This window comes from Delphinus delphis, chromosome 9 (assembly GCF_949987515.2).
Source record: "Delphinus delphis chromosome 9, mDelDel1.2, whole genome shotgun sequence".
NCBI lineage: Eukaryota > Metazoa > Chordata > Mammalia > Artiodactyla > Delphinidae > Delphinus > Delphinus delphis.
Genome location: NC_082691.1, coordinates 33,729,774 through 33,752,440, shown reverse-complemented (window position 1 = coordinate 33,752,440; position 22,667 = coordinate 33,729,774). Strand labels below are relative to the sequence as shown.

Here is a 22,667-nt window from a genome sequence, read left to right as displayed (position 1 = left end):
ACAGCTTCTGAAGTACGGACACTGGGTAATTTATCACTCAAATTATAGTTAGACATTTAGGAATAGTTTTATATTTTCCCCAAAATTTTGAAAATCTGAATTTTACAATTCTTCATTTTTTTTGAAATTAAAATAAGACTAATAATAACCTGTATAAAAAAATAAATAAAATTCAAAAACAAAGAACAAAAAAAATCATATACTCCTTGTGCTAAAAAGGATATGGCTTTAGTCCCTAAGTGCCTCAATTTCCTCATCTTCAACTTGGAGCCAGTAATGGAGAGCACATATAAAGCTTGTTAAAAAAAAAAAACTTGAGACATATTAAGTTGAAGGCTTTCTTTGTACTTAGTACAGCTTTTATCAGTGGGCTATGTGATTTTCTTTAAATGTTATCAGTGCTGTAATTAGATATGAATTTTATGATGCCTCCCTTTCCTGGTGGGAATATTATTTTCCAGGGAAAGACGGCGGGAGTGTTCATAAGAGTCAGGGAAAGCTGATTTTCTGAAAAACCCTTGAGAAATGCTAAATGAAAGATTTTCTCGTTTTGTTGGTAATTCTTTATTTGAAGGTAGACTTGGCTTTTTTGTTTGTGTTTATTTTTGCTCTACAATTCCTTTGTTTCTGAAATGGGCCAAATTAATAAATGCATTACTCTCCAGTTACTACCTTCTTGCTGTTTCGTTGAAGCTGCTGGTGGGCCACAAAAATGCCATCTATATCAGCATCACTGTTTTTAAATTTAGCTTTTTGGTCACCTTTGACTTCATTCTTTTGGTGACCTCTTGTTAATTCCTGGTGACATTATTTTGCAGTTGTTCCGGGATGAAGGATGAAAGTATTAAAATATCACAGCTAGAACCACTCAGTTACCTGTACTGCCAGATGTACTCATTTTAAATTACCCTTTGTTGGGGTGAAATTTGGAATCTGAGAGGCAAATTCATATTGTCATTTTAACAACTGTGAATTTATATTCTGGGGTAAAACATATCGAATTTGATAATGTGGAAAAATGCTTGTGACAATGTTATATGCAAAAAACAGCACAGCAAACTGTTGATGTGATCTACAATTTGCATGTGTTTTATTCAGTACATTTTATATTACACTGTGTGTTTTATATACATATGAAGTGACTGGAAAATACATTGTGATTTTTAACATTTGTTTCTGGGTACTAAGATGGTGAGTATTTAAAATTTTTTTCCTATTCTTGTTTGTGATATCATTTTATTTTTTTTCAATGAGCCCCTTTTAATTTTATAATGGGAAAACGTCAGAAGAAAAAAGTGTTACCGGACCCAGGATACATGGAGTTGCAACCATACCCCATTCCCAGTACTAATACTTAAACACATTTAGTAAGCATTTACTGTATTCAAGTAATATAGTTATTGCTGACAACAATGAACGGGGTAAACAGAACAATTGAAGCAGACACCTAGATTTCTGACTTCAAAGAACCTATGTAGGAGATTTAGTTTACATGCAATAAAAATTAGAAGGAAATGGAGGATGAAAAAATTATCATAGTTTGAAGGGGGAAAGGAACCAACATTTACTGAACAGGCACCATGTGTTAGCTTTTTATCTTGACAAAACTACTATGAATTTGGTCTTATTTGTTCCATTTTACAGGTGAGGAAACTGAGTAAATAACCTATCCAAAGTTCCCAACTAATAAGTGGTAGGAGCAAGATTTAAATCCAGTCCTTTCTAACCCTTTCTAGGACATCTGTAACCACTTACAGGAGGGAGAGGGTGCGAGGGGTAGAGTAGTTGAGGAAAGGGCTCTCCAACTCAACAGAAGTGTCAGAGATGAGATGAGGGGAAAGAAATTTGTCCCGGACAGAAAAGCTGAGTTAGGAACACAGTCCAGTGATAGTTTTCTAAGCTGTAGGAATGGATTTGAGAAGAATCAGTGGACATTTTTGACCAGAGGAATAACCTGATGAAAATGGTGAAGATTATGTTAGCAGTTGTTTGCGCTGTTTAAATGTTTAGGAGTGTCACCAGGTCGTCTTTTTGTTTTTTTTTAATTGAAGTATAGTTGATTAACAATGCTGTGTTAGTTGCTGGTGTACAGAAAAGTGATTGTTGTATACACACACATACATATATAATATTTTTCTTTTTTTTTTTTTTTTGCGGTACGCGGGCCTCTCACTGTTGTGGCCTCTCCCGTTGCGGAGCACAGGCTCCTGATGCGCAGGCTCAGCGGCCATGGCTCACAGGCCCAGCCACTCCGTGGCATGTGGGATCTTCCCGGACCAGGGCATGAACCCGTGTCCCCTGCATCGGCAGGCGGACTCTCAACCACTGTACCACCAGGGAAGCCCCATATATAATCTTTTTCATATTCTTTTCCCTTATTGGTTATTACAAGATATTGAATATAGTTCCCTGTGCTATACAGTAGGACCTTGTTGTTTATCTGTTTAATATATGGTAGTTTGTATTTGCTAATCCCAAACTCCAAATTTATCCCTCTCCACCTCCTTTTCCCCTTTGGTAACCATAAGTTTGTTTTCTATGTCTGTAAGTCTGTTTTGTAAATAAGTTTATTTGTGTCATATTTTAGATTGCACATATAAGTGATATCCTGTGATATTTGTCTTTCTCTTTCTGACTTCACTTAGAGTGATAATCTCTAGGTCCATTCATGGTGCTACAAATGGCATTATGCCATTCCTTTTTATAGCTGACTAATATTCCATTGTATATATATACCACATCTTCTTTATCCATTTGTCTGTCGATGGACATTTGGGTTGCTTCCGTGACTTGGCTATTGTAAATAGTGCTGCAATGAACATTGGGGTGTATGTGTCTTTTTGTACATCCTCTCCTTTAATAGTGTTACTGCGATGACTTAGCCCCTCCCCAATCTCCCTGGCCTCCTCTTTCCCCTCTCTTTCCCTCCTCTCAAGCCCTAGTCTTCTTTGTATATCAATGGCTTTCAAATGATTTTTACCATGACCCACAGTAAAAAATACCTTTCTGTTGAGAGTCAGTATACACATACATGCATACGCACACGCACCCAAGCACCACTGAAACAAAAATCTTCACCAAACACTTCTTACCCTTATTTGCAGTGCACCCTGGTATTTTTCATTCCATTCTGTTCTATTTTAGTACCAACAAAAATGATGGTTAAGACCCACTAAATTGATTTTATTATCTATTAATGTACTGAAAAGCATATACATTTACATGTGTTGCTTCACTACTTACAAAGCATTAACTCATTTTACTTCAACAACCTTGTGAAGTAGGTGGATACTTTAATCTACCTTTTTAGAGACGATGGTAGTAAGGCTTGGAGAGGTTATGTGACTGTCCCACACGCACAGGTGGGAGATATTGAGAGAAGGGTTGTTACTATGTGGATTGTGGACAGAAGACAAAGGAGAGAAGATGGGTTACATACCGTCAGTCAGCTAATAGAGTGTATCTTTCCTGAGCCTCCTGCCCTGTGCTGTGTGCTGTGTGCTGTGCAGGGACCTAGAAGGCAAAAAATCAGCATGGGGTCTATGCTCCAGGAGCTCGGAGCCTGTGAAGGAATCTCGTGTAGGGGTAATGTGGAAGTCTCGAAGAGGTATTGGTTTAATCACGGAACTTTTTTTTTTTATTGGGGTATAGTTGATTTATAATGTTGTGTTAGTTTCAAGTGTACAGCAAAGTGAACCTGTCATACATATACACATATCCTCTCTTTTTTGGATTCTTTCCCATATAGGCCATTACAGAGTACTGGGTAGAGTTCCTTGTGCTATACAGTAGGTCCTTATTAGTTATCTATTTTATATACAGTAGTGTGTATATATCAATCCCAATCTCCCAATTTATCCCTCCCCCGCTTACCCCCTGGTAACCATAAGTTTGTTTTCTACATCTGTGACTCTGTTTATGTTTTGTAGATAAGTTCATTTGTACCCTTTTTAGATTCCACACATAAGCAATATCCTATGATATCATTACCAGGCGGTAAGGGGTGTGGGGGAGGGATCAACTGGGAGATTGGGATTGACATATACACACTACTATATATAAAATAGATGACTAATAAGGACCTACTGTATAGCACAGGCAACTCTACTGAATACTCTGTAATGATCTGTATGGGAAAAGAATCTAAAAAAGAGTGGATATATGTATATGTATAACTGATTCACTTTGCTGTACACCTGAAGCTAACACAACATTGTAAATCAACTATACTCCAATAAAAATTAAAAATAAAATTTAAAAAAAGAGTAATGAGGGAAGTTAGAGATGCAGGGCTGGGAATGGGTGGAATAACAGGGCTGCCGGTAGAAAACGAGGAGTGTGCTTGTGGTTGGAAGTGAAAACACTGGAGTAATTGAACCCCTGAGTTAGCAGGCTTACTGAGAGAACAGAGGGAGGAAGGCGGATGGGGCCTTGGGCAAATACTGCAACTAAACGCTATGGAAAGAAGAGATTTGCTGACAGAGGTGGAGAATCAGGCAAAAGAAGCAGGGCGCTGAAGGGACACGGTTTTTACAGTTTCAAGGACGGGAAGAGAATATTGTTTTACATCATTAAGACACATCTTTATCTGAACTCTTTTTTTTAGCTTTTGGCTTTTACTTCTGGAATGAGAATCTGATTCCCTCATAAAATCTTTGAAAAAATGTATCTGTGTTTTGATTTTAGGATCATTATGATTGGGGACTTCGTGCTATTAAATCTGTCTTGGTTGTAGCTGGCTCCCTGAAACGAGGAGATAAAAATAGACCTGAAGATCAGGTACTGCAATGCTAATAGGATTTTGTTAAGTGAAGAGCTTAATGGCTTTGTACAAATAAAAGTATATATATCTGGATGGTGGGTCATACATAGCATGACTTTTTAAAAAGCATCACATCTATTTTTAATACAGGATATTTTGAGGACTGGCATTTCTTATGTTATAAAAGACCACAAGTATTCTTGAGTAAAAGGATATGAATATATGAAAGAAAATGTGATTTTGTAAGTGCTTCTGAAATATCAGCCACGAAAAATATTTTGGCGATCATAAATAATTCAGTAATCAATGTTTGATTTTCTCTGAGGAACATTTAGAAAATCTGATTGAGTTGGGATATTAATCCTGAAAAAGTCCATGAAGACATAATCTAATGGAAGAAAGTATGTCCATTTCATGGGTTGTGAGATGAGTTTAAAGAAAGCAACAGGGGGGATGCTCACCTAACACCAATGATATATTTAGTTGGTTATTTAGAGCTACTAGGGGAATGTTCCACTATCCTTCGTGGGGAAAAACAATAACACCCACATCATGCATTTTTCTCTATTAAACAAGTAGTGAGAGTAATGCATATACAGCCTGTGTGAAGATGCAATATGGCTTGAGATTTTGAAAAAGGTCTATTCCTGTGAGTTTCTTTACATGTTAAGGGATATTTATCATGTGATTTTCTACGTCTCTTTTTCCACCTTTCTCCCTCTTCCTCTGAGTCACAATTCATGATTGGGTCAAGATTTCATACATTTACCTCTTTCTGTAAAAGTCATTCTGATGTTCAAGTTACTGCTTTTAAAATCTAAAGGCCTCTTTGGTTTTCAGCCAAAATAGAAGAAAAACCGAAACTAAAAATGGGTTGAGTTTATCATTCTGAGATTCTTAGAGTATTTTGGACAAAACGGTCTCATGGCCTTGGTTAATTTACATCCTGGAGTTTGAAGATTACAGAGAGAAGTACCTCAGACCCTTTCTTAAGATCAAAACATTATCCAGGGAGGCACGGGGCCTCTTTGTTGGATTTAGTCTGAGGTTATCCATGGTATCAGCAGAGCTTTCTGCTGTTCTGATATATGACCTTGTAAGCAGTTACCCTCCCTGTAGATAGAATGCCATTCTAATAGAGAACAGTGTCTATCTCACGATTACATCTTTAGCTGTTTAGGTGTTTGTTAGACCTTGTATTGGCTTTTTTAATGAAACGTTTTCTCTTTTCCTTTCTAGGTACTCATGAGAGCATTAAGGGACTTCAATATGCCTAAAATAGTGACTGATGACATCCCTGTGTTTTTGGGCCTGGTTGGTGACCTGTTTCCAACCCTGGATGTGCCCCGGAGGAGAGTGCCCCACTTTGAGCAGATGGTCAGGCAGTCCACCGTGGAGCTCCGCCTGCAGCCCGAGGAGAGCTTCATCCTCAAAGTAAAAGGATCATTTCCTTGTCATGGCAGCCCTTGGGAGGTGCATTGACAATAACTGTGGTTAAGTGATACTCAGCCAGAACATTAACTTACATGTTACACTGACCTTAAGATGCCCTTAGTATATACATCAAAGCCTTCTAATATAGTCCCATTCTGTGAGAAGGTGAAAACACAGAGAGGGTAAGTCATGGTTTTCAATGTAAGCAGACTTTTCATTCGTTTATAAAACTCCTTGGTTCTTCTCGGTGATGTGCACCAAAAATTAATTTTGCTTTCTTTTCTCTCCATCTTAGAGAAAGTTGGAAATAAAGTCATTAGCACATGCTTGTAATGGGGGAGAAACGTATGATATCACCTGAGTTATCAAAGGCTTGTGCATATACTCACTCGTCTGGGGTGTAGTGAATACATGGATGTTAAAATACATACAGATTATCTGTTATAGATATTTCAAAGGATGTAAGTCATTAGTCAGTTGTAGATGACGTTGGCCGTATGCTGTTTCTGGTCCCACTTCATGAAGAGTCATTGATTTTTGTAACTAACCCCTGCCATGTACCAAGTACCTCTGTACTTCACTTCTGCCTGTGTCACTAACTCACCAAGTAATGGTTTTTCTTCATCCTCATCCCCGTACTCTACGTTGAGAGATCTGGGAGCAACTGTACTTTGCACTTATCATCTTTTCTAACTTTCCAGGAAGGTAATGCTGTCAGTGGGGGCTGACTCAAGTTGTAAGGAAAGAACTGGGTGAAAATGGGCAGATTTTTTTTTTTAATCGCAAACTCATTAAAGGAAACTAGTGTGTGGTTGTTTGGTCTGCAGGTTGTCCAGCTTGAGGAGCTGTTGGCCTTGCGACACTCGGTCTTTGTCGTTGGAAACGCAGGCACAGGAAAGAGCAAGGTATAGTAAACGCCTGTTCGCTTGCAGCCGTGAAAGGAACAAAATTGCACAGTGTGGGAGAGCTACATCCACTTCCATTTGAGAGTTCCCTTCAGTGAAGTTGCTCATAATTTTGGGTTAGGATCTGAGACTCTAACATTGCTATTTGATCAGTTGAAACCCTTCCTTTATACTGGGAGCAGGGAGAGAGGAGCTAGTAGAACATTGCATTCAAATAAGTAAACTGAGGGAAGATTGGGCTTTCCACGTGAGATAGCATCCTATTCGCGAACTTAGATGCGTGCCATCCTGCTCTATTCACCTTTCGATAATGTACCTGAATTCTTTTATCCAAAGTAAACATATTGAGAGACTCTAGAGTAAGATACCTGGCTTATAGGATTGGTGTGGCCCTACCCACATTGACCAAAACTATTTTCTTGTATTTCCCAAGTTATCCTAGTGTCTCCTCCCCATATCATTAAGAAAAACCCAAATAGTTTTCTTCAATACTCCCCCAGAAATATAGCCCTCTATAGGGTGAAAACAAAACTTGAAAAGAAAGGGAGGAAGTAAAAACCACATGCTTATTATGTACTCTGCTAGGTGCATTATGTGTGATTTACTCTGCACAACGATGATAGGCCATGGGTGTTATTATCCCCATTTTTAGTTCACTGCTTAATTTTGTTTGGTCTTACTGACAGTCCTGGCAACATACTTATCTTCTTGCTTGGCAGACAGTATAATGCAGAACCGCATGCAGTTTAACTGAGGGTGTTTGGGTATAAACATATTTAGTAACCAGCAACTAAAAATAAGCAGAGTGGGCATATGAGACTTTAGAGCATGGGTGTCTATAGAACTTGCCAGTATTTAGGTCAGAATCCAAAGTGGAATACGTGTAAAAGGAAGCCCTGTATAGGGCTTTTTCTACTGAAAAATGTGATCCTTGAAATAGTAAAGTAGATTACTGATAGACCTGTAATTATTTTGTTAAAAGTAAGTTTCAGATGTGAGCCATGGTGCAAGGAAGGATAAAATTAAATTCTATAATTTTCAGTAGATTAATGGTTTCTAAAAATAGAAGCTTAATATTTCTAAGACATTCAATTTCTTTCATCTAGTCTTCATTGATTCCGTCCTATTCAACCTTTGCTTAAGCTTATAGAACTAGAGCACCAAAGCTTGGGCCATGTTATTTAGCAACTGATTATTCTAAAGTATTTGGCAACTGTTTATCAGTCCTTTAAACCCCTGTGAGAGGAGATCAGGATGATAATATCTAAAATAAAAGCCATGGCTTTTCAGAGAAAGCAGAAAGGATAGTTGGGCAGATATTTGCGTTAAGGTGTCAATTAATTAACTACACATGTATTAAGCACCTATCCTGAGAATTCTTTTTATTTAATTTTTTACTTTTTAAATTTTTTTTTATTATTATTTTATTTTTTTTATTTTTTTGCGGTATGCAGGCCTCTCACTGTTGTGGCCTCTCCCTCAGCGGAGCACAGGCTCTGGACGCGCAGGCCCAGTGGCCATGGCCCACGGGCCCAGCCGCTCCGCGGCACGTGGGGTCCTCCCAGACCGGGGCACGAACCCGCGTCCCCTGCATCGGCAGGCGGACCCCCAACCACTGCGCCACCAGGGAAGCCCTATTTTTTATTTTTGTTTCCTTATTGGCCGTGCTGCGTGGCATGCGGGATGTTAGTTCCCCAACCAGGGATAGAACCCGTGCCCCTGCAGTGGAAGCACAGAGTCTTGACCACTGGACCCTCCAGAGAGGACCTATCCTGTGAATTCTTGTCACCAAGCCTTCTTTTCCTCAATTACCTAGAACAGGGCTTCCTAACCTCAGCACTATTGACATCCGTACAGGTTAACTCTTTGTCCTGGGGGCTAGTCTTTCATTGCAGGATGTTGAGCAGCATCCCTGGCCTCTGCCCACGAGATGCCCAGTAGCACGTCCTCTTCCCCCAAGTCAAGATGATCTCCTCCTGAGAACCGTTGTTCTAGGTCGCTAGGTCTCAAAGCATGTCTAGACCAGCATCCTAGGCATCACCTGGGACCGTCTTAAAACTCAAATCAGTCGTGCGCAAGACCTGCTAAATTAGAAACTCTGAGATCGGGTCCATTAGTCTGTTTTAATACCCTCTAAGCACTTTGGATGCAGGCTAAATTTTAAGAACAATCTAAGTAATACAGGCAGAGTGGATTTTAATAACATGTACAGGAGCACATTTACATATAGTCCTTTACTTTGCACACATGGTTAAAAATCTCTGTTGATAGTGACTTTCTCTTGACAGAATCAGGTGAACTGATCCTCAGGGGTTGTGGGATTCAATTTTTCAAGATGTGAATGAAAATGTGCACATGTAAATTTTTTCACATTCTCAATATACACAGAATATCTAGGAACATATAATACCTAAGGAAGACTCTTCAGAAATCTTTTGCTTCCCATTTGGCTTACATTAGTATTAATTTTCTTAGCGTTTTTCCTTCTTTCTTTTTCAGATTTTGCGAACACTGAACCGAACATATGTTAACATGAAACAGAAACCCATTTGGAATGACTTAAACCCCAAAGCTGTGACAACAGATGAACTCTTTGGTTTCATACATCATGCTACCCGAGAATGGAAAGATGGCAAGTAGTATTTCTCCTTTTGAAGTGCTAAAATTTTCTTTTTTTTTTTTAATCCAGAAAATCATTTCTCAGTTCAAGCCAATTTTAGTCATGGTTGTAGATTTACTGTTTATGGGTTGGCGTTATTGGAAATACAGCAGCTCACAACAGCATTTATAACCTATAAATTAAAACTAGATTTGACTAAGTGGTCGATTAGCATTCAGCAGGTTTGTGCTCAGAGCTGTGTATTTTATCCCCCATCAATTATGTCAGGGCTCCCTGTAAACCAGCAGAGAAGTCAACACAGATGCCTCAGGGAACATTTATAAAGTACCTGATACAAGATACTGAGTTTCAGGCATGTGCTATTCTAGGTGCCAGGGCAAAAGTCAGTGGGACATGTTTCTTGCCCTGAAAGCTTTTGTGGACAAGCAGATTCCTTTGTTAAAATCACTTGTAACATTCTCATTTCTGTAAATGCACCAATCTAGACATCATCCTTGAGTCCTTTCCCACATTCACACCATACATTTAACCTCCCAGCAAATCCTATAGGCCTTACTTACCTTTAACATACGTATTGTATTCCAGTACTTCACACCTTCTCTGCAGCTCCCACATGAGTCCAAGCCACCAGCACCTCTTGCCTGCATTTGCGGTGTCGCACCTCACGGGTCTCCGTTAATTCATTTTCCCTGCAGCAGACAGAGGGCGGTCTTCAGAATATTAGTTCTCTGCTTGAGGTTTCCAGTGTGTTTCATCACCGTTAGAATCCAACCTTTATCCAAGACCTACAAGGTTCTATGTGATTGAGTCCCTCTTCCCCATCTCTGATCTCATTTCCTGTTCTCTGCCTTTCATTTACACATACACTCGGGCCTCCTTGCTCTTCTCTGAACCCGCCAAGCATCTTCCTGTCACTGGCCTTTGCACTTGGTATTCCCACCATCTGCAACACTGGAGATACCTGCATGGCTTGCTCCCTTACGTTACTAGAATGTCTGGTCAGACATCGCATCAGAGAAGACTTCCCTGATGACCCTGTCAAAGGAGCAGAGCTCGTCATTCTCCATCCTAGTATCATGTATACCCTGCTTCCTTAATTTGTGGGACAGTCAAAATTTGCTCTCTTAGGCTTTCTTTTTTTATTTTAAGGACTGTGGCAGGAAGGGAATAATATCTGTTTATGCTGAAAATATGTAGAAGTCTTTCAAATTAGTGTCCATTAGAACAGGTTGCTGGCTTGTTTATGAATTATGGTAGCAGGTTCTACTATAGACTATCACTTATCTTTGCACAAAATCCTTCACAGAGGAAACAAAACCTTCCACATACCTGCCTCAAAACAGTTTTTTTCACCATAGTATTATATACTTGAGTTTTGAACAGTCAGCAACTATTAAATGTGCCATGAAACACGCATAATACTTAGCAAAAAGGACTCTGGATTTTAAATGTTTCTATCTTTACATCTTGTGAGATAAAGATAACTTATTATAATGCCAGTGAACACATTTCCCAAAGAAATGTATCACACTTCTGAATACTTTAGCTTTATAATGATCTCTCTCGAATAATGTTACAGAAAAATAGAGAAAGGTGGAATAAATTAATATTTGGCCTAAAATAGATACTGAATATATGTGCATGAAAAAGGTTAATATTTTCCTTTGGTGTAAGTTTTGAGTTTCATGTACGTCACCGGCTATAAATCTCCACAGGTGTTCTTCAAGGAAGGTACTATCATCTTTATTTGACATTTGGGGTTGCTCAGTCTGAGAAGTTAAGGAACCTTCTCATGGAAGTAAAACTTGTCCATTGGTCTAGATCTCAGGGATAGCTCAAAAAGTAGTGCTGTTTGCCCACCTGAAAGAGGTGACAAACTTATAGCAAATTTACTTACTGAATAAAAGAGCTTCCAGTACAAATAAGACAAATTTATTTTAGAAGTAAATAGCACTCAACTGCATTATACATTAGGATTGCTTACTCTTAACTTATAGGTCTATTCTCATCCATTCTGCGAGAACAAGCAAATCTTAGGCATGATGGACCAAAATGGATAGTGCTGGATGGTGATATTGATCCCATGTGGATTGAATCACTAAATACTGTCATGGACGATAACAAGGTGAGTAATACCTCAGTGCTAAACCTTAAATGTAACACCTGGAGTGTACTGCGTTCCATTCACTTGTGGACTTTAATACCAGTTTCAGGCATTAACCTGATATTCTTTATGTAATTACTACTTTGATGTGGCACCTTCCTGGTAATTCTCTTAATTTCACTATTAAAGAATTTAAGGGAATACATTTTTTCTTGTCTATAAATTTAACCATCTTTAAAGAGAGATATGTATCCAAGGATTTAGTTCATCCAATCTTACCATTTTCTAAGAGCTAGGTGTAAATTATTATTATATCTTCTCTTTAAGTATGGACTACTTGGATCATAAAAGAATGAGTTTGTGCCCTATGTTAATTGGCTAAATTTAGCTCTTGAAATTAAGTAGTTCTTATGGCTACAGATTTGAGTATGCATTCCTAAGCATTTTGCCGTGGTTAATCCAGAATTTCCAGCAAAAATAAAAGGTGAAGATACAGGTCTTTGAGACACCATTGAAGCAACCCAAGGCCTACTGTTAGGGTCAGGAGAAAGAAATCATTAGTTGTCATTGCTATAGAATAGTAGTAGTAACCCCCTTAACCTAAGAGTAATTACTGTTTTCTGAACCAAGACATTGTCTATCATAAAATACGGGTCTGAGATCTTTATACTTGCATGAGTTTCTACAGGAAGATTTAAAACTGTGATAGTTCAGATTGTAAATAAAGTTTATTTCTTATGGCATTCAGGCCTTTTTATGTAATCAACTCTTAAAACAAGGGTCTTATATTTAGTAATAATTACCACAGTTATTTAAAGGTTGGCATGAGTGAGTCCATGTTGGTGAGTTTGTTCCTCAGGGGTTAGTGAGCTCCCCTGAGGATGAACTGAGATCATTATTCAGACTGCATTTCATTGTTTGTTTGTTTTTTATTTGTTTTTGTAACAAACAACATTTTTAAAATGGAAGGATAGTTGAGTTACAATGTTGTGTTAATTACTGCTGTACAGCAAAGTGAGTCAGTTATGCATACACACACACACACACACACACACACACACACACACACACACACACACACACACACACACACACACACACACACACACACACACTCTTTTCCATGATGGTTTATCACGGGATACTGAATATAGTTCCCTGTGATATCCAGTAGGACCTTGTTATTTATCCATCCTATATATATTCCGACTGCATTTCTAGCTCAGGCAGTGACCTCATAGCCTTTGGCACTTCTCCTGGGGGAAGGACTTTGTGCTGTTTTGGAAAGTTAGCAGCCTTGCCTTTGCTCCCTAATGAAATGGCCACTTTTGTGCTGTACTGCTCTGTCTAGGTGCTGACCTTGGCCAGCAATGAACGCATAGCTCTCACTCCCTCTATGAGGCTGCTGTTCGAGGTTCATCACTTAAGGACAGCAACCCCAGCTACTGTTTCCAGGGCTGGTATTCTATACGTGAACCCACAAGATTTAGGCTGGAATCCGTGAGTATTGCTTTTATTTTAATTGTGGTAAAATATGCATGAATGTCGAATTTACCATTTTAACCATTTGTAAGTGTAAAGTTCAGAGGCATTGAGTACATTCACGTTGTTGTACGACCATCATTACCATCCATCTCCAGAACCTTTTGCGTCTTCCCAGACTGAAGCCCCAAAGGCACTAAGCAGTAGCCCTCCCAGCATCCCCACCTCCTTTCTACTTTCTCTCTATGAATTTGAATACTCTAGGTGCTTCTTATAAATTGAATCATATAGTAATTGTCTTTTTGTGCTGGGCTTATTTCACTTAGCATAATGTCTTCAAAGTTCATGCATGTTACAGCAGGTGCCGGAATGTCCTTCCTTTTCAAAGCTGAATGATATTCCATTTGCTAGAGATATATATACCTCATATTGTTTATCCATTCATCCTTCTGTAGATACTTGGGCTGCTTCTCCCTTTTGACTGTTGCAAATAATACTTCTGTGAACACGGGCATAATCTCTTTGAGTCCCAGCTTTCAATTATTTTTTGATACATACATGTACAAGCTGAACAGCTAGATCATATGGTAATTCTGCTTCAAATTTTTGGAGGAACTGCCATACTGTTTTCCATTAGTGGCTACTCCATTTTACATTCCCATCAGTAGAGCACAAGAGTTCCAATTTCTGCATGACCCCACCAATACTTGTTATTTTCTCTATTTTTTATAATAACCATCCTAATGGGTGTGGAATGGTATCTCATTCCAGTTTTGATTTACATTTTTCTAATGATTAATCATTTGAGCATCTTTTCATGTGTTTATTGGCCATTTGTATATTTTCTTTGGAGAAATGCCCATTTCAGTCCTTTGCCTATTTTTTAATCTAGTTGTTTAGGTTCTTTGTTGTTTTTGTGAACATTTCTTTTTTTAATCTTAGGTTTCTAAGAATGCTAAACATGTATTTGATTATTTGAAGAAAATGTTAGCAATTAAATTTAAAGTTAATTAATTAGGCTAACTTAAAAATCACTAAATTAGCACCCGTATGCAGTTGTCATTTTTAGTTGGACATTACCCTGTTCACACCTTGCACATGTTAAGACATATTTGTTGACTAAGTGAATAAGTAATAATAATAGCTCGTATGGAGCACATAGATATAAGTATATCATTTAGTGAACATTTGTGTGTTTGTATGTATACACATAACATGCATACATGAACGGTGGTGATGCTTTGATTTAGAATAAAGTTTTTTGTGCCCACTTGCTTACTCTTCAGATGCTTACACTTTCCATAATTCATTCTGGTGGTCCCTTGTCACCCCCTCTCGTATTCCCACTCTGCGCTGTAGAAACATCTGAGCTCTGCACATGAACACGTGCTGGTGCCTGGCATGCTTCTTGTGTCAGATGTCTTCTCTTTACCCCTCCACCCTGCTCTGTGCCCCCAGCGGCCATCCTGTGTGGACCACATCAGTGGGCTCCTTGCCCTCTGGCTTCTGGTTGGTTTGGCCAGTGAGGAGCCCTGGCAGGAAATGAGAGGGAGAAAAGAGAGTGAGGTTAGGCTATTCATTCCCTTGGCTCCCTCCCTGCAGGAGCACATCAGGGTGACCGTGACCTTCATGAGCAGGTCCTCTTAAATGTCTCCATGAGATTCTTTGCTTCCAGGTTTTGATAGCCCTTCATTCTCTTGTCCCTGCAGCCGCGGGTGCTCTCACCATTTCTCAGCCATCACCCCATGACATGGCGCTCTCCAGTTTCCCTGCTTCTGCCCGCACCTTTGCCAATAGTCCCTTTATTGATCCTTCTCTATTATCCTAATTTGAGGATGACCTCTGTTCCCTGCCAGATGCCTGGCTCATGCACTCCTCCAGGCTACTTTTCTGTGTACTGATTTATTTACTAAAAGTCTCATCCTCTAACTCAGCAGCCAAGTAGAGCCATACCCAGGTTTCTGTGAAGGTAAACCTTCATTGGCTAGGGGAGGGAGTGATTTTTAAAACTCTAAAATGGAGAGTACTCCTTGAGCTAATAGCTCCTTTCCCCAGCTAGGATTTTGACTATCTCCTAGGATGCTTCTGTTGATCGGGAGCTAGCTGACGGAGAATCTCCAGTGCCCCTTGACTCCCCCATATGGAGAGCAGAGGCAGTCTTGTACCGCTCACCCCCACTGGTGTGGTCTGATTTCAGTAGTGAATCTCACAGTTCCCAAGGTCTCTGTAGTTCAGTTTTAATAACATACGGAGATTTGTGCTAACAAAAGCGGTCTAAATCCCCATTTAAAGAAAGACTTTTATCTCATAAGTCAAAGGTCACAGTTTGGCAAAAGAGTCACCCAATTTACATTCTTGAGAAAGTTAAACCCCTCTTCACCATTAGATTTTATTTTCATGGAGGTTTTTTTAAATTTAAGATCAATGGGTAGGTTTTAATTTTCATATGTGTGACCAAAGGGTCCATCCAGGTCATTATCCAAAATAATGGGAATCTTCTGTAAAGGATATTTTTATATTTTTACCTCCTACTGCCAGAAACTTTCAATGAACTACCAAAAAGTGGCTCTTTCAAGTTGGGAGTGGTATATTTTTAACTCCATATTTATTGGATAATTTCTTACCTTACTTTAATGTCATAATATTAAAAATGTGATAGCTTTACATGTATTGACTCATTTAATCCCTAATTACCTTCTGAGATCAATATAGTTATCAACCTAATTTCCCAAACCAGTATCTGTCTCAATTTTCCCCGACTTTTTAATTCGAAAGTGTTCAAAAATATAGAAGAATTGAAAAGGTGGTAGGTAGTACATTGTCCAACCATGCACTCTTTTCCTGCAGTCATCAATTTTTACAGTTTTACCCAATTTAATTTCCTTTGGCTGTACATACACTCCCTCTCACAGGCAGAGAGAGACGTATATTTTATTTTTTTATATTTATTTTTTTATTTGGTTGCACCGGGTCTTAGCTGTGGCTCACGGGCTCCTTAGTTGCAGCAAGCGGCCTCCTTAGTTGTGGCATGTGAACTCTTAGTTGCGGCATGCATATGGCATCTAGTTCCCTAGCCAGGGATCGAACCCGGGCCCCCTGCATTGAAAAGTACGGAGCCTTATCCACTGCGCTACCAGGGTAGTCCCCTATATTTTCTACTTTTATTTATTTTTGCTGAATTATCTGAAAGTAAGTTGGAGACATTGACGGTTCATCCCTAAGTACTTCAGCATCTCTCTCCTAAGAACTAGGATATTCGCCTATATGAACATAATTCAATTAACATACCTAAGAAATTCATCTTTGATATAATACTATCAAAACAAACAGTAATTTTTCACAATTTCCCAGCTACCCTGGGAATTTCCTCTGTAGTTTTTAAAAAAAATCCAGCATCAAAACAAGGACCATGCATTGCATCTACTTATCTCTGTTTTCTCCTTTAATCTAGAATATCCACCCACCTTTTTCTTTCATGACATTTACAGTTTTGAAGAGAACAAGCCAGACATTTCGAAGAATAACCCATTGGTGGTTACAAAGTGGGTCAACCCTTCTGTCTCCATATATTAGGTGACATTTTTAGTAAAGAATTTTTTCTCTTCTTCCCTTCTACTCTCCTTCCTCCCTTCCTTCCTTTCTCTCTCTCTTTTTCACTCTTCCCCCTTCCTTTGTTCTTTTTGAGGAGTGTCATTTTCTATTCATGGCTTCTTTTGTCTTAGTTCAGTGGGTTATGATTCATTGCCAACAGTATTCTTTTGCATGCTCAAGTTGCCCTAAATTTTGCCAGCAGGACCCCCTTCAAGCCAGCCCCTTGCATGTTCTTTTGTACTTGTTCTCCTAAGTCTGAGCATTTTGCTTTCTGACTAACGCAGATGCTTCTGGCTCATCTCAGACTTTACTTCCCCTACGCTTCTTTCACCCATTTCTCTAAGGAGCTGGAAGTGACTGCTTTCTGTATTAGGAGTGGTATTTAGAATCCAAGATAGGGATGCTAGGAGGGCTCATTGCCACTGGTATGTCATTTCTTCTAGACCCTTCAGTGAACAGAGTTAGGAAATATATTTTCTTAATTCATATTATGGGAACTGATAAGATATTTTGGATAGAAGAGATTATGAAATACTATGTTCATAGTATCTCTGTGGGGTTCATAGTATCTCTGTGGGACTAAATAGAATGCCATCATTGCTTAAGCTACTTGGAATATTTTTGTTAAAATTCACTGAGCTATTTAAAAGCATAATTTTATGTCCACATTTTACAGGTATGAGGTCAAACAACATCCTTAAAGTTACATCATTATGTGACTAGCTCTAGAAATCAAATACTATTTTAATTCTGAGTTCTAAGTAAGTTTACCAGAAGAATCCTAGACAGTTCATATATGTCTGTTGAGATCTTGAGACAATAGAGAAAGCAGGAGTTAGAAGAAAATTTCTGAAGATTATGATCAGTGAGAAGTTTTTCTAGTAGAAAAGAATAAAATGCACGGAAAGGGAAAAACAAACAGGTAATTAATTAAATTCATTTATAATTATTTAAATTATTAAAATTATTTAAAGTGAGCATAAGTGAAAGTGAGAGCTACCAAACTGTGTATTGCATGGCTTGTACATAATGATAGGAAAATGCAGGAGTATTTCTGGAATTTTGTCTGATTCCTGGAAGATAACTTTTGGTAGCCACAACTTGAGATCATACTTCTTTCTCTATTACTTTAGCTGAAAATACTCCTTTTTAAAAAATTGACTTTATTGAAATATAGTTGATTTACAATGTTATGTTAGTTTCAGGTATACAGCAAAGTGATTAAGTTATACATATATATATATATAATAGTTTGCCTCTGCCAATCCCAAACTCCCAATCCACCCCTCCCCCATGGCAACCACAAGTCTGTTCTTTGTGTCTGTATGTTTCTATTTTGTATTGATAGATAAGTTCATTTGTGTCATATTTTATATTCCACATATAAGTGATATCATATGGTATTTGTCTCTCTTTCTGACTGACTTCACTTAGTATAATAATCTCTAGGTCCATCCATGTTGCTGCTGCTGCAAATGACATTATTTCTTTCTTTCTTTTTTTCAACAGCTGAGTAATATTCCATTGTATATATTTACCACGTCTTCTTTATCCATTCACCTGTCAGTGGACATTTAGGTTGTTCCCATGTCTTGGCTATCGTGAATAGTGCTGCTATGAACACAGGGGTGCATGTATTTTTTCGAATTATATTTTTTTCCTGATATATGCCCAGGAGTGGGATTGCTGGATCATATGGCAATTCTACTTTTAGTTTTTTTGAGAAACCTCCATACTGTTTTCCATAGTGGCTGTACCAATTTACATCCCCACCAACAGTGTAGGAGGATTCCCTTTTCTCCCTTTCCTAGCCAACATTTATTATTTGTAGACTGTTTAATTATGGCCATTCTGACCAGTGTGAGGTGGTACCTCATTGTAGTTTTGATTTATATTTCTCTAATTTTAGCTGAAAATATTCTTTTGCCTTTGTCTCACTCATTGTCTCACCTGCATTGGATGAGCTTGTTGTCTTCTACCCCTGCAATCCCATCCTTTCATCTTTGGATATTGTTTATATGTGTAAACATACAGATTCATAAATCATCAAAGTACACTCCTGATCTGTGGGTCCTTTTAACTTCTGCTATTTTCCAGGCCACTGTGAATAATAGAAAACCCAGCCGTAGCTGTGAGGGGCAAACTATAGAGAACTCTGATGAATTCCTGCTATCCTGTATGACAGGATTCCGACCGCAGACTACAGAGTAATACATAAAAAAGTCTTCAGAAGCCTGAAGACTTTGGCTACCTATATAGTTTCTAAACTGCTGGACTTTAGACTTCCTGTGATGTGCCTATAGCAGTTCTAGAGAAGGAAGAAGAGCAACACAGCTGTTTATATGGAATATATTTGCAAGCACTGATGAGCCAAAGATTCTCTGTTAGTGACCTAGACGTTGGCATTAAGATGATGCATTAAGGCATCATAATGTAGCTATTTCCTGAGGCAGGGGCAGCAGTGTGGGTGATCACTTATGTAGGTAAGGAATAAATAAGTATGATATTTTCACTTGTATGTTGTATGATAGCAGTGTGTTTCATTTGGCCATGTTCAAATCTACAGCAGCTTTTAAAAATCAGGAGAAACTTTTTTATGAAGTAAGGTGAAAGGAATTGCCAACAGTACAAAAGTACAGCTTCAGTTTTTGCCGTTACTGAAGATAATTTGCTGTCTTTTAATGTTTACTAAATTTAGCAGTAATTTATACATGAAATTTAAAACTGTCCATATTTAACAATACAGACTTTTATTTATTTATTTTTTTTACTTCCAATGCTGTGTGGTGTGCTTGACCTCTAGCAGAGGTCATTTTGGTTGGTTGCTTTTTTTCCCCCGGTCAGGATCAGCTCTTACCACGTCTCCTGGTTTGATAGAACTAACTTTCTTATTTGTGGACGTAATTGATACAACAGTATCATTTGCTCGTGGGCCTGGTTGGCTCTCCCTTTGAGACTTTGGCTACTGCCGACGTGGGTCAATGAAGTAGCTCTTACATGTCCCCTAAGTGCAAAGACCAATTCCATCTCTTGGGGCTGTGTTGACACTGCAGCTCCTAGTTACCCCTGCACAGCCTTCTGACCCCACAGAGACCAAAGACAGGGGTGGGGAGTAGGGGTAGAATTTGCTACATGCATCAGGGCACTGCCTACCAACCCTTAAGACCTACCGAACATACTGTCTTTAGGCGATGATCAGAGAGGCAGAGCCAGGATCTGAACTCAGTTTTCTCAGTTCTCCCAAATCCACCAACTCTGTGCTAATGAGTAGCACTGATTGAGAATTTGTTATATGCCAGATGTTAATGTAAGCACTTAATACATGAGAACTCGTTTGCTGCTCACAACAACCCTAGGAAGTGCATTTCATTATTATCTCCATTGACAGATGAGAAACTTGAGGCACAGAGAGGTTAACTGACTTGCCCAAGGTAACAGAGTTAAAAAATGGATAAAGACCCAGGCAGTCTTAGAGCTCCATCTCCCTAAACAGTTCTCTCCCCTGCCCCCCTCCCCGCAGTAAGCTCTGGATACTAAGATTCCACTTCTGACAGCTTATGAAGAGTAAAATGAGTAGCTGAGTGGTAGGTGTAGCCTTCATTCCCAGTACCTAACACCTGCATTCCATTGTTCCATGGCGCCCACTGGATGCAACTCGTGGAGCCCCAGAAGTGGTCTCTCAGTTGCCATCATGCAACTGGACTGCAGCTGATAATCATTCCTCTTGGACCTGAAAAAGTTTTGACAGTAGATATTTTATAAATCTAGCAGCAGTGTATAGGTAGTTGAATATTTAATAAAACCCTATTGTGAAGGCTTGTGAATATCAAAGGGAGCCTTTTCTAAGATAATCATCTCGCCTTAATTTCTTCTGATATTAAAAATATGAAATCTGGGCTGCCCTGGTGGCGCAGTGGTTGAGAGTCCGCTTGTTGATGCAGGGGACGCGGGTTCGTGCCGCGGTCCGGGAAGATCCCACATGCTGCGGAGCGGCTGGGCCCGTGAGCCATGGCCGCTGAGCCTGCGCGTCCGGAGCCTGTGCTCCGCAACGGGAGAGGCCACGGCAGCGAGAGGCCCGCGTACCGGAAAAAAAATATATATATATATATATGAAATCTGATTTGCTTAAAGCAAGGTGTAGCTGTCATGGGTCTGGTCGCACTGCGTCTCTGGTGGCAGCTCTATGTATTTGTGATCACTGCTTCCTATTTGATGAGAACTCTGAGCAGTTGTTTTTCACGTCATATCATACAGTTTCTTTCCAGAGACTACTGTGGGTGCTACTAAGTCATGTTTCATTTTATTGATAAGTAGTGTTTTATTAATATGTTAGAGATATGAATGTATCAAAATTCGTAACATTTTATAAGCTTCAGATTCATACGCATGTACCCAAGTGTGAGATACCATTTTAGAGCCACTTACTGGAACCACATTATCAGCTATCAGGTTAGAGTTACATTCAGTCCAGTGAACAAGGAGGGACTTGGAAGCAGCCCCTATGGAATTTTCACCTTTTTATTTGTAACTGATTTCTCATTACTAAGTAATTGATGCCAGTTTTCATCAAGAAAGATCCCAAGCTGTTTTCATAAATAAAGCCTACCGTCTGAAAATACTTTCAGTCCTCTAGGAAATGACAAACTGTACTTCCTTATAAATGCTCAGTAATGGCCTACTTACCGTCTATTATGTTGGGTTTCTAAGTGCTATTAGGAGTTTCTTTTACATTCTTTTCATTAAGGTAAAAATGGCCATTAAAACAAGTTTTTAAAGGGTCATTTTAAAATATTTGCCATTTGAAAAATAGAATGAACCCACTCAATGTGTCCCTGAAGTGTTGGACCAAGCTGTGTTGAAGGGGGAAGCTTTTGAGTTGGTGGAATTTTCCTTTTCAAGCCGGGTGCCCCATAAAAGCTTTTCTGTGTTCTTCTTCAGGTATGTGGCCAGTTGGATAGACAGAAGGCAGCATCAGTCAGAAAAGGCCAATTTAACGATTCTTTTTGATAAATACATTGCTGCATGCTTGGATAAGCTGAGAAGAAGCTTTAAAACCATCACTTCAATTCCAGAGAGCAGCCTGGTGCAGGTTTGTCCTGGGTCACACCGTTTCACACTCTAGTCCTGATGTGGTAGTGTGGCTTGATCAAAATAGAAGTTCTTGCTTGTTCAAAAAGATGCAATGGTTTCTGGAACGGTTAGGTTGCTCCAACCCTCCCCCACCCCAGCCCCCGTGTTCCCCAGTGCTTTTTGCAATCGTCTGTCACACGCCTATCACATGCTATGACCATTTGGGTTTGTGGTCTGTTTCTTGCACAAGACTGTGAACCAGAGGACTGAAGCCACCTTTTACCATTTTTATATCTCCAGAGATTTCCATAATGCCAAGCACATAGTAGGTCCCAATACATTATTGAATCATTGCGTTCTTCCCAAGTGTATTTGCGTGGAATAAGAAGAACAGGATAGTAACAGCCTCATTTATTTTTCTGTTTCCTAAGTAACTGGCCAAGAGAAGGTGCTCAGTGTGTTGTTTTTGAGTACAAAAACATTCATGCAATTAAAGATGTTGGCCGGTGAGTAAGAGAAAGCTTCTGAACTCCGCCTCGTTGGGCACCACCCTGCCAGGCCTCCCACTCTCTCTTCCCTTTCTTTTCTCCCCCTCCCAAAAATAGTCCTCAAGTCAGGTCAGTCTAGTTCATAGTATTTCAGGGATAGATTTTTTTTTTCTGATCCTCATTGTGAGACAGCTGGTTAGAGTGAAGAGTA

At 39.1% G+C, this 22,667-nt stretch overlaps 1 protein-coding gene across 1 annotated transcript in view; it reads left to right on the top strand.

Annotated features, from left to right (window-relative positions):
* DNAH11 (dynein axonemal heavy chain 11) overlaps positions 1–22,667 on the top strand; it is a 313,588-nt gene that overhangs the window by 138,681 nt on the left and 152,240 nt on the right. The window contains 7 exon segments of the mRNA XM_060020402.1: positions 4,687–4,779; positions 6,002–6,196; positions 7,024–7,101; positions 9,601–9,737; positions 11,696–11,846; positions 13,177–13,325; positions 21,837–21,987. Of these exon segments, the coding sequence (XP_059876385.1) occupies positions 4,687–4,779; positions 6,002–6,196; positions 7,024–7,101; positions 9,601–9,737; positions 11,696–11,846; positions 13,177–13,325; positions 21,837–21,987 (954 nt within the window).